Source organism: Phyllostomus hastatus, unplaced genomic scaffold, assembly GCF_019186645.2.
Source record: "Phyllostomus hastatus isolate PE091 unplaced genomic scaffold, TTU_PhHast_1.1 phas_contig_58, whole genome shotgun sequence".
In the NCBI taxonomy this organism is placed as follows: Eukaryota; Metazoa; Chordata; class Mammalia; order Chiroptera; family Phyllostomidae; genus Phyllostomus; species Phyllostomus hastatus.
The window spans coordinates 12,028,452-12,041,488 of NW_025333916.1; the positions used below are offsets into that span (position 1 = coordinate 12,028,452).

General features: G+C 40.8%; 1 protein-coding gene across 1 annotated transcript in view; it reads right to left on the reverse strand.

The window, feature by feature from the left end:
* RASA1 (RAS p21 protein activator 1) overlaps positions 1 to 13,037 on the reverse strand; it is a 117,338-nt gene that overhangs the window by 31,711 nt on the left and 72,590 nt on the right. The window contains exons 10-11 of the mRNA XM_045848291.1: positions 5,790 to 5,910; positions 4,726 to 4,882 (exon numbers count right to left, since the gene is read on the reverse strand). Of these exons, the coding sequence (XP_045704247.1) occupies positions 4,726 to 4,882; positions 5,790 to 5,910 (278 nt within the window). The remainder of the gene's footprint in view (positions 1 to 4,725; positions 4,883 to 5,789; positions 5,911 to 13,037) is intronic.

The following is a 13,037-nucleotide window of genomic DNA, read 5'->3' on the forward strand; positions in this document are numbered from 1 at the left end:
CCTATATTATTCTTAACCTCCCCCTGTCTATTTGCTACCTACCAATTACAATTCTTATTACCTGTACCTTCCCCCCCATTCTCTGCCTTCCCCTCCCCGCTGATAACCCTCCATGTGATCTCCATTTCTGTTCTAGTTGTTTGCTTAGTTCGTTTTTGTTTTTTAGATTAAATTGATAGTTGTGAGTTCGTTGTTATTTTACTGTTCAGTTTTGATATTCTTCTTTTTCTTAGATTAAGTTCCTTTAACATTTCATATAAAAAGGGCTTGGTGATGATGAACTCCTCTAACCTGACCTTATCTGGGAAGCGCTTTATCTGCCCTTCCATTCTAAATGATAGCTTTGCTAGATAGAGCAATCTTGGATACAGGTCCTTGCCTTTCATAACCTTGAGTACTTCTTTCCAGCCTATTCTTATCTGCAAGGTTTCTTTTGAGAAATCTGCTGATAGGATTATGGGAACTCCTTTGTAGGTAACTGTCTCCTTTTCTGTTGGGAACCGCCCTGCCTGGTATTGTTACAGGGTGCAGCCAAGAGGGGGGACCCCAAATGGACATTTGAAATGGGGTCCAGAACTTAAGGTGTCCAGGAGATTTTAAGATGTCTCCATCCCCCCACCCAGGGTGTGGGTTAGGGGAAGGGACAAATGGAGCAGGGCCACTGAGAGCTGTTTTGCATAGCAACAGCCTTGCAGCTACCCTCTGGTGTGGTCATTTAACATATCTATAGCCTTTGGCTGGTCGCTTAGATATGTTAAATAGCTGTGATCATCTCTCAGCCAGGGGAATGGAAGTAACTTCCCCACCAAGACGTGACTGGGGGCAGATCCCCCAAGCTACAGCGCCTGCGTGGGAGCTTGGAGAAGATTGGTTCCAGGACATGGGCCACACCTGCCCAGACTCATGATGGCAGCCCAGTAAAGCTGGAAAGATACGAGTTCTGGCATGTGAAGCCGAGTGTACGAGGAGTCGGAAATGAGGCTGCAGAGGAAGATTGGCCGCGGGGATTTAAAACCCAGACTTGGCGGCCATTAGGAGAGAGAACTGTGGTGCTTTAGGAAAGAGAACCATGCTGCCTTGAGAAGGAGAGCCATGCGCAGCCCTGAGGAGGAGAGAACCATGCGGCTTTAGCAGAATAGGGAGGACCTCAGCCATTGAGGGAGAGAACCATGCAGCTTTTAAGGAGAGCTATGCGCAGCCATTGAGAGGAGAGAACCATATGGCTGTGGAGGTGCAGAGAGGATCACGGCCATTGGCGAGAGCTACACAGCTTTAGTAGAGTGAAGACCCCCGCATCCCTGAGAGGGAGAACCACACGGCCTGGACAGAGTGGGGACTCTCCCTTCCCGCAGCCCTGAGAGAGGGAGAACCACGCAGCCTGGACAGAGTGGGGACCCCCACAGCTTTAGAAGGGGGAACCACCACCTGGTTTTAGCAGAGATCCCGGCGACTCAGCCGAGGGTGCCGGGAACCCAGGGAGGTCTCCCAGTCGAGATGGAGGACTAACTAAGAACCAGAGGACTGTCTGAGCCATGGACTTCGTTTTCCTTTCCTGAGATATGGTACTCTGGACTGGGCAAAGGGGGAAGGAAGGAAGGACTGTGTGTGTTTGTGGGTGTTTTGGGGGACTTTGGGATTTTTTTTTTATAAAGATTTTTATTTATTTATTTTTAGGGAGAGAAGGGGGGGGAGGGAGAGAGAGAGAGAGAGAGAAACATCAATGTGCGGTTGCTGGGGGTTATGGCCTGCAACCCAGGAATGTACCCTGGCTGGGAATCAAACCTGGGACACTTTGGTTCCCAGCCCGTGCTCAATCCACTGAGCTATGCCAGCCAGGGCGGACTTTGGGATTTTTGATGAAGACATTAGGTCACTACTTGAAGTCTGTATAGCATTAAATAAACATTTCCTTTCCTTTTCACAAATCTCTGGCATTGAGAGACGTCTTTCCTCTGGCGGCGGACATAACGGACCCGGGGCCTTCTTTCGATAATAGTATATTGTCCCAGGCCCCCCTTGTTGTGTTCTGTAACAGTATCAGAAGCTGTAACCCCGCCTAGGCTAAGGCTAAGGGAACGCCCTTGGAACTGTAAGCCAGCAAGGAGACAAAAGCTTATCTCCCTGGCAGGAGCACTGCTTCTGCTGCTTCATTCATAACTGAACCCCAAAGCTTGGTCGGTTAGCCAAAGATGGGTAAGATTCCCCAAGGGAGGAATGACCTAAGACAGGTATGATCACGTGGGAGGCCCCCAAGAAAGGACTTTGGGGGCTACAGCAAAAGGGGGTGATGGACCCTCGCTCCTCGGCTTTGACATAGCCTGAGTTCTCAGCGTCTGGGAGAAAATCTCCTTATCTCTTGGTTGCCTTAGTTCCCTTGCTCCACCTAAGCCTGAAACAATGACGGTGGTGCAGCTCTGTGCTGAAAAGGGTGGATTCCCTGGGTGATCAGGCCCAAGAAAGAATATGTAAGATCCTGTGAAACCTCCTTTGTTTAGAATGCTCTCAGTTGAATGAGAAGGGTACAAGGAGGAAGTTAGTTTGTTCCTTAAAAGTCTTACAGCTCTTTTACCCTGACTCAAAATAGACCCTCAGAGTTCCTTGTTATCTATTGTTTGATCCTTACTTCCTCGTAATGAGTAATGTGCTTTACCTGAATTCTTATTCAAAGGAAACCAATAAAAAGCCTCTCCGGAGAGGGAATGGCGCACTCTGCCCACCAGGGAGGGTGGCCAAGGCGCTCCCCAAATGTGGAGTGGCCCTGTTGTTCCTATTCCGCCACAGGACCTGGTTGTCTCTGTGCATGTTTTTCTCTCATTTCAACGAGCCATCTGCAGCGTTCTGTGATCACTGCTGGCCGGTGACCCACGCATCACTTTTCTCTTGCTGATTTTGATTTTCTCTTTATTTTTTAATCTTGGATAATTCAAGTATGATGTGCCTTGGTGTGTTCCTCCTTGGGTTCAATTTCTTTGGGAATCTCTGAGCTTCCTTGTACTTCCTGGAAGTCTATTTCCTTTGGCAGATTGGGGGAGTTCTCCTTCATTATTTGTTCAAAAAATAAGTTTCAATTTCTTTTTCTTTTTCTTTAAGATTTTTTAAAAGATTTTATTTATTTATTTTTAAAGAGGGAAGGGAGGGAGAAAGAGAGAGAAACATCAATGTGTGGTTGCTGGGGGCCATGGCCTGCAACCCAGGCATGTGCCCTGACTGGGAATCGAACCTGTGATGCTTTGGTTCCCAGCCCATGCTCAAAGCACTGAACTATACCAGCCAGGGCTCACATACGTTTCAATTTCTTGCTCTTCCTCTTTTCCTTCTGGCATACCTATGATTTTGATGTTGGAACATTTAAACTTGTCCAGAGGTTCATAAGCCTCTCATTCTTTTGATTTGTTGTTTCTTCATTCTGTTCTGGTTGAACGTTTATTTCTTCCCTCTGCTCCAAATTGTTGATTTGAGTCCTGGCTGCCTTTCCTTCACTGTTGGTTTCCTCTTTATTTTTGTTTATTTCACTTTGCATAACCTTCACTTCTTCCTCTATTTTGTGTCCGTACTCACTTCTATGAGCATCCTGATTACCCGTGTTTTGATTTGTTCTTTCATTTGAGTCATATTTTTTTTGTCTGGGCACCTGTTATGCTGTAAGGGGTGGAGCCTTAGGTATTCACTGGGAAGGGGCAACTCCTTTTCTGCATTATGGCGCTATATGTGGGGGAGGTGCGAGAGGGAACAATTAGCTTGCTTAGCTCTCATCTGGCTTTCAGTCACTTCCCCCCAGTACGCACAAGTCGATTGTGCCCTTTCAGGGGCTGATTCCAGGGTAGGTGGGTTTGTGTACATTCTAGGACCCTGTGGGTCTCTCCAATGAACTCTCCTGTGAGACTGTGAGTTTCTCCTGCCCCTGTAACCCCTACAGGTTTTTACAGTCAGGTTTTGAGGCTTTAGTTTCCTGTGCTGGAACCCTGGGTTGCAGAGTCTTTCTTGCTCCCCAGTCGTTCCTCCAGGCTTATCCACATGTGCTTGTGGGACTGCTGGTCTGCCAGCCACAGCCTTGCCTGCCTGGTCTGCCACTTTGCCATGTGCTCTCTCCGCCCTAGCTGCCTGTCTCTGCCCCTTGTATCAGTCTGCATGAATGTTTCTTTTTAACTCCTTGGTTGTAGGACTTCCACAGAGTTCAATTTTCTGGTAGTTGTGGTTGTTTTTAGTTTTTAAATTGTTTGTTGTTCTTTTGGTTGTGCGAGGAAGCAAAGCATATCTACCTATGTCTCCATCTTGGCCGGAAGCTCTGTTTTTATAATTATTTCAGCAATGCTGCTTAGGAACATGCCTATCAAGGGAACAGTACAACTAACTATACCTTGTACTATAAGATGCACTAAGTTAACAGAGAATGTGATAAAATAGGGGAGGAAATGATAAGACTCCAAGTAAGTCACTTAAAAGATTGGTGGCAGGCACAGGGAGGAAACATACTATATACAGATCAAGTCTTACTATAGGAAATGCCATTCCAAAGATTTCTCTGCAATACAGTGGAATAGTATTTTATGCACAGGTTGATCTAAAGTAGTAAGGATAAGTAAGAAGGACAAAAATTACCCTGAAAAATAAATGTAATTTTAGATCATTTTAGGGCTCTCAAAATTGGTTTGCTATGATGTGAAATTATCTGAACATATCCACTATTTTATTAATAAAACAATTACAAAATAAATATTTTCTTACCTGCCAAAGAGACTATCATGGACAACATAGACAGAACACACACTCAGATCTATTAATCCTTTTGGTTTTGTAGCTCGTTTTTCACTCTCAAAATAAATAAGTTGGGCATCACTGCCCTCTAGGATAAAATATAAATTTTTCCACCGTTTTCCTTTGCCTGTTAAAAAAGCAAAAATTTTGCCTTAGCCAAATGATGAACTGTGAAGTCATACATATTAAAATCATAAAAATTATAATTGTTGAAAATATAAAAATATATCTCAGTGTGGTGATTGCAGGGGATGGTGGGTGGATGGAGGCAGAAGAGGGTGGGTGCAAGAGGGGGATAAATGGTAATTGACAAATACAATGAAAAATAAACTATTAAAAATTAAATATATTTCAATTTGTATTCCAAAGCTTAAATAATATACTAGTCCTTATAAAATGAAAAAATGTTTGTAATTTATCTGTAAAAAAATGACTTTTATATCACTTGTTTTTTAATGAATCAGAGTGAATGACAAAAGTACCTAAACTATACCTTTAAAAATTTTATGATGATAAACTCTTTAAGATTCTTATTTAGTAGTAATTCTTTTTCAGTCATAAAAAAAATAAAATCCACTATGCATATACCCTTACAACCCCCTAACATTTCTTAATGTCAAACTGAGGCAACCCTATAAAATAAAAACATCAACACCATAAATGTGCCAGATGCCATAGGAAGTTTCTCTTTTTGAAAAAGAATTGGGGTGGGTATTGGGGTATGAGGGAGGGAGGAGGCAAAGAATCAAATATCTAGTACTGGAACTGACCTTAGGATTTAAAGACATAGTTGGAAATATATAAGCATTTTTCCTAAAACTGTGATTGGAAATGTGGACTTAATATACCTAGACAAGATTTTGAAGGCTCTTTAGATAAAAGCTCTAAATAAGGGCCAATGACTAATAATTCAGGTCAAGCTTATTAAATAGATATCTCAATGATAAGTTTAATTCTCAATATTTACAGTGCTTCTATTGTAAATGATAAAACACTAAATTTGAATCTTTATAGTCTTAAAAGTTTATACTTACCCTTTTTTAGAAGGTAACCTTTTTTAACAATATTTTTATAAAAGGCATCTTTTGGTTTTCGACGAATTGTATTATATATTTCCTTGCCATCCACTGTATCATTGAGTACTTGTTCTTGTTCCTGAGTTTTTAAAAGCATTAAAATTGTTTCTTGAATTATTGATGGAAATTAAGTAAAATCTATTCAACTACAAATTAAAAACCAGATTATGTGTTTGTCTAGACATTAAGGAAATGTTTTAAGTACTAAAATCTAAAGCAATGTAACACATATATAAAGAGATCATTTGCTTTTTAAAGAAATTCTCAAAATGGTTTCCTTACCATTTCTCAAGAACAATGATAACTAATAAGCTATTTTGAAAAATACAGTAGTCCCCTTTTATCTCTGGTTTTGCCTTCTGTGGTTTCAGTTACCAGTGGTCAATCACTGGCCAGAAATATTTAACAGAAAATTTCAGAAATAAAACAATTCATAAGTCATACATGGCATGCCATTCTGAGTATCATGATGAAATCCTGTCTGGGATAATGACTCATCCCTTTTTCCAGTGATCCACACTGTATCTGCTATCTGTCCATTAGCCATCTCAGTTAGATTAACTGTTGAGGTATCACAGTACTTGTGTTCAAGTAACCTTTACAGTAGCCTAACAATATGTTATAATGTCTACGTCACTCATCTCACTTCATCTCATCACACAGAAACTGTTATCATCTCACACCATTACAAGGGTAATATACAATATTTTGAGAGACCAAATTCACATAACTTTTATTACAGTATATTGTTATAATTGTTCTACTTTATGATTATTATTGTGAATCTCATACTGTGCCTAATCTATAAATTAAACTTTATGATAAGTATGTGTAGGAAAAAATACTATATATAGGGTTTGGTACTATCTGCAGTTTCAGGTATTCACCAGGGGACTTGGAATGTATTTCCTTCAAGATAAGTGGGGAGATTACTGTAGTTTCCTTTTATTGTGTTTTACAGCAAATGATGTTTTGAAAACATAAAAATTTGTCCCAACATACTAATAAATTAGGAACCAATTTAAGCATAAAGCAAAGTCCTGTTTGCTTCTGTACAAATACAGCTGATAAAAGCATCTGGTGAATGCAGAAAACTGCACCCAGCTGAACTTAGAGACATGGGAATACACAAAGCACACCTCAGATCCCGCTCTATTCTCAAAGTCTTATATGCCATACCCATCCATTCACATCTAGTATTATAATGCTAACTGATTGTAGATAATCCTCTTCCTGCCACTTTGAAAAACTCTTCCAATGGTGACTTCCACACCTGATCTTTTATAAGGTAAAGTGCCATATTTATTGTATTGTTTCATCCTTAACCATTTAACATGTATAAAAACTACGCTACATTTTTATTAGGTTATCTTTAAGTGTCATTGATGAAGTTTCTCGTGTTGTACCCCTAACCACACTTTTCTCACCACCCTGTGGTTTTTATTGCATGACTTTATATAACACTGTGACTTTCAGGAATACATGTCTTAATGTCTAACCTGCCTACCCCCTACTCCCAAATAACAAAACAAATTATGACATCAGGAAAATGTAAAGAGAAGAATGCCTTTCTAATCATCTTTCCAAAATAATTCAGTCTTCAATACTACCATCAGGGTACACCAGACTCAATTTTAGTTGTTTCGTTTAGGGGTTTTTTTTTGTTTTTGTTTTTAGCAGTTCTTATATTTGCATGGATTAACGTTTTTATGACTTTTTCCCTAGAAATTTCAGGGAATATAAAAGGAGTCCATTTGATTCTTTTATAAATCTAGGACATGAGTCCTGGCTGGCGCAGCTCAGTGGATTGAGTGCGGGCTGTGAATCAAAGTGTCTCAGTTTCGATTCCCAGTCAGGGCACATGTCTGGGTTGCAGGCCATGGCCCCCAGCAACCACACATTGATGTCTCTCTCTCTCCCCCTCCCTCCCTTCCCTCTCTAAAAATAAATAAATAATCTTAAAAAAAAATCTAGGACATGAGATTCTCATGAATCTTATTTTTCCTATATCTTGAAACAGTCTGCTGTTTCATCATTCTAGGAACCATTTCATGATTACTCAAAAATGACCCCCAAGTGTGCTCAAGAGCAGAAGTTGGAAAACCATGGTACATATGCTAAGTTTATCCCATGGATCATTTTGGGACACAGAATTTTACTGGAACATATAGCTACACTCATTCCTTTACAGAGCCCTGTGGCCATTTTCACACTACAAAGACCAGGTTTAGAAGTCAAGACAGGGATTGAATGGCTCATACAACCTAAAGTATTTATTATCTGGCCCCTTGCAGAACAAGTTTGCCAGTCCTGGGACTAGAGGATGGTGTGATAGTGAAATAAATCAACTCTATTGCATTACAGTTTTGCTGTCCTTTTTTTCTTTTACTATGTTGTCAAGGATTCCATTATCTTTTAAAGAAGGAGAAAACCTAGTCCTGTTTTCTTATTAATCTTCATTGAAGCCTAAAATGAAGAACTCAATTTTTCACAACAGCAAAGAGAAAATATTGACAAAAGAGTACGTTGGACAATTATTAAAAGGATCAGAAGATGAATGAAAAAAAACAGATGGCAGCACTCTGGCATCTAGTGTCACGATAAAATTTATTTTGATAACTAAAGTCTCAGACTATGATTCTTCAGAATATCTTTGATAAATATTCTCAAAACTTGAAAATTACTGAGTGAACAATGTATTTCAGGGCAGTGGGAATATGGTGTTTCCATTGGTTAGTCACTCAAGAGTGAATTCTTTAAATTTTTATGCTCATGTACCGAGATTTACTTCACATGATTTTAAGTGGACGAAAGGTAATTTGTATCTAAAGGCTATTAGAAGGAGACACAATGTAGAAATTTTTAAAATTCACCATATTGATCATTCTGATGTTTATTTATAAACCTGAACATAAAGATATTTTGAACTTATGAAGAAAGACTGTACTCTCCAATGAAGATATGAGCCATCACATTTTTCAAAAGTATTGCTATTGATGATGCAAGTGTAGGAACAACAAGAAAGAATCATAAACTAGAACCCAGGAGAGAGATACTGAAAATCTGGACTCACTAGTCCATTTTGACAGTGAAAGTACAAGAAGAACCAGAGTAATTATAAGCAAGAACTTAATAGAAATGTATCTGGAATCTGGAATTGGGATTTACAAATGGGTATGTTCCAGGCCCACGCATAACAGTGGATGAACAGTTATTTGCATTTAGAAGGCACTGCCTATTTCCAGTACACAGACCAGGATGGGTGTAACAAAAATTTGAGTTTGCTACATTTAAAGTAGTATTAAATTGTCTAATAAGGTTGCTTTGGGACTATCCTTTACCCCTACTTCTACATATTATTGGTAAGATAACTCAGAACATAAAAAATTTAAAAGGATACACTGGGCCCAGATGATAAATAGTAATGACTACTTTCCTATTTATATAGATTTGTAACTACTGTTTATTTCAGTAGTGATAATGTTTAGTCATAGCTGCAGAATAGGGCATATTTGTAGTTTGTTATTTAAGACATATTACTACATTAACATGTGGTTTTAAATACCTGATTTCAAGAAAATATATAGGTCTTTAATAAATTATACTAAGGGTGGGGCTGATACACAGATGTACAAATCCTAAAGGATTCTAATATATTAGAAGACCTTGTGGGCAGGAACAGAGCTTCACTTTCTGAGTTTTAGTAAATCATTAGATGGTAGTTGGGAAGGCTTCTTGGCCCACTCTACACATTCTAGAGGAGGAAGTCTTATATACACCTCTCCAAGGGAAGAAAATAATCTGATTGGCTGCAGTCTGATAACCACTGAAGGAAGCTTTTGCACTGAAGTTAGGTGCATAGACTTGAAGCCATACCTCTACTGCAAATGCTTTTGTTACTTAATGGCTAGGAAAACTTCATTTAATAAATTAATTCAATAAATGTTTGAGTGCCAGGCACTATTCTAGTTAAGATACATTAGTGAACAAATCAAAGATCCTTCTCCACAAGAAACTTATATTCTAATGAGGGAAAGAGATAATAAACAAGTAAATTCTATTATTATGGGATGCCACGCTAGGGTCTCATAAGCCATGAGAACTTTGGCTTTTCCTGTAAATGTAGAACACCTACAGTATTAAAGAGAGGGCTGACATGATACGACACATTTTAAATGTACTTCTCTGACTGTTGTGCAGTGTTAAGGCAGCAAAGGTAGAAACAGAGAAAGAAAATCAAATTCTGGTCATGGTCATATTCTATATATACTATGAAGACAGAGCCAGTATGATGTTCCCGAGAATTTGGATACAGAGCATGGGAGAACAAGAGAAGAATCAAGAATGACTTTGAGACAGAATAGTAAAAGCTAGGAAAATTTCCTGGTAAGTGGAGTAGGGAAACTGAGACAGAGAGTTGAATAAACTGGCTGGGCAATTTATAGCCAGACACAAAAGGTCACCTCCCCAGAGATGACACCTAGGTCTCAGTTGTATTTCAGCTCCAGGCCCAGAAAAGCTGCAAAATCAGATGGGAGATGCCAAGTCCAACTACAATGGCTAAAGACCCTCTGCCCTGTCACTGACCAATTATTGGGGACCACAGTCCTGAAAGGGCATACCTGGAGAACTGAGAAATATTTTACTGAAACCCTCCCTTGAGACCTCCCCCAAGATTCCTGTCTGCAAGACTGTAACAGGGCGGGTTGGGCCAAATCACTGGGGAGCAGGGAGAAATGCCAAGGCAACAGATTAAAACAGCTACAGTAAGCAGAGGCTGCACCAGGCAACAGTAAACAGCATGCAGGACCTTGGCAGCAGGGCAGCTTGTGACCCAGCGAAAGGGAGCCTGTACTGAGGCTGCATGGAGCCAAAAAGGTCAAAACACATGTGTATGGAGGGGGTCAGCAAGCAGCAGGGGCCAGATGTCCTGCCCCAGGCTAAGACTTTTGTGTGCCTGTGTGTGGCTGGGAAACTTCTACCCCCTTCCGCAAAATGGTGGCTAGAAGAGGGGCGAAGACAACTGTGACAAGCATGGCCAACACTGGAACACACTGGTTGAAAAGCTGGACACTCCCAAAGCGCACAGAATTTTGGGAGGGGACTTTAAAACAGAATGCACACAAAAGCCTCTCTCTCTCTTCCTTGATTTGCACCCCGGTTAGGAAATTTTTGCAGGACCAGCAGATGCTGAGCCCACTCGGGGCTTAGGCCTCACTCAGCTGGAGGACAGTTTGAAGAGGCAGAGTCCCACACTAGGATGTGTGCCTTACCTGGCACCAGCCCTGGGACACTGCAACCCCGTGCAGCACATGGCACAGGTCCTAGACTGCTTTCACTCTCTCACCCTGAGAGAGGCATGAGCTGGGGAAGTTCCTTAGCCCAAGGAATGCAGGCAGCCTCAGGTGCTGGGGCCCCAAGGATGGGGCTTCCCCTGCACGACCGTCAAGAGTGATCTGGCTGCACACACCAGACCCCAGGAGAGAGAGAAAGAATTGTGCGAAGTGATGGCAATGTTAAATCCACAAGTGCACAATGGAAAGAGAGAACCTGAGGATGGGAACCCATTTATGTGGCTCTCTTGAGTTCCAAAAAGACAGATAAGCAACTAAGGGAACTTCTGGGTATGGACTTGAATTCCAGTCTTTTTGGGAACATAGGAATTTCCATGCTCTGCAGGAGAGGTTGGCTTAGAGTAGGAATGCCCGTTACTCTGTTAATAAAAACCTCTTTCCTTTCCCATAAATCTTCCTGTTATGTCTGTACACAGCAGCAAGCAGCCGGACCCCAGGCTGCCCTGTTACAAGAGAGAGATAAAAGCCTCAAGACAAAGGACCCAGTATGTGTGCTCTCCCTCTGGGCAGCCACACTCACACTCCCTTCCCTTTTTGCTTCTCCGACTTCTTTCCCCACAGGTGTGCTTCTCCTAAACTCTACAGCAATGGGCAACTGGCAGCTTGTTCGAGGCTAATGCCCTGAACTGGTCTCCAAGTTCTACTTTTCTCTGAATTCCCAGTGAGCTAAGGCAGTCCACCCTAGGCTCTCCTGTTGCTTCTTCTCTACTAAGCCCTTTCTTGTTTTACTGTCCCAGCTTTAATAAACGTGCCCCCACAGTCACCTGGACTTGTGTTGTGAAATCTTTCCTATATAAAATCAAGAACCCATGCATTACCAGTTGGCCCTAAGCAGATCCACTCAGGGCCAGGCCCCCTGTCTGGTAAAACTCACTGCTTTAAGTAATTTAATTATCCTCTTGGGTCTATCTCCCTATCTGTAAAAAATGCATAATTACAGTATCAACCTCATCAAGATGTTAAAAAAAAATACATTAATTAATACTTTTAAGAAATAGTGCCTAAAACATAGAATAATCAAAACCTGTTTTTTTTATTGTGGGATGCATTGTCTCAAAAGGCTGCTGCTTTTGTCTAATGTCTGTTTCACAAAGTTTTAGTTCCGCAGAGTAGGCATACCTGGCTAGGATTCTTGCGCTTGCACCCCAGCTCCTTCCTCCGAGTTTGCAGGGTCATCTCAGGGGAAGTGAGCTGATGTTCTAGCTAACCAGTTTCTCCATTAACAAAAGGACTTTTCTAATAGTTATAATCAGGCTGGTAAAGACAAGAATATGTCTTGATCCCCAAACTTCTACTATAATCTACTTTTACTCCAGGCCCAAACTAGTACCCTTCAAAGAACATAATGGTTTTTATGTAGTAATCAAATTGCTTTGTAATCTGCATCAGTTATTCCTGAAGTATTCAGTGCATTACTAGGCACTTACATGAAAAACAACAATTTGAGGTTTGTTCAGGTCTCAAACAGTAACCCATGCAAGTATGGGGCACACTGTATATTTGGAGTAATTATTAAAGCAACCTTATGGCCCTGGCTGGTGTGGCTCAGTAGACTGAGCGCTGGTCTTTGAACCAAAGGGTCAGGGGTATGATTCCCAGTCAAGGCACATGCCTGGGTTGCAGGCCAGGTCCCTAGCTGAGGGTGTGCAAGAGGCAGTCAATGTATCTCTCACATATCAATGTTTCTCTCCCTTACTTCCTCCCTCCCTTCCCATCTCTCTAAAAATAAATTAAAATCTTTTAAAAAATTATATTTGAAAAACCTTAAAACTTAAGTACAAAAAGTTTTCTAGATGCCACATGCTATTATGACCACATAATTATTTTTCTAATTGTAAAAATTAAATTAGAA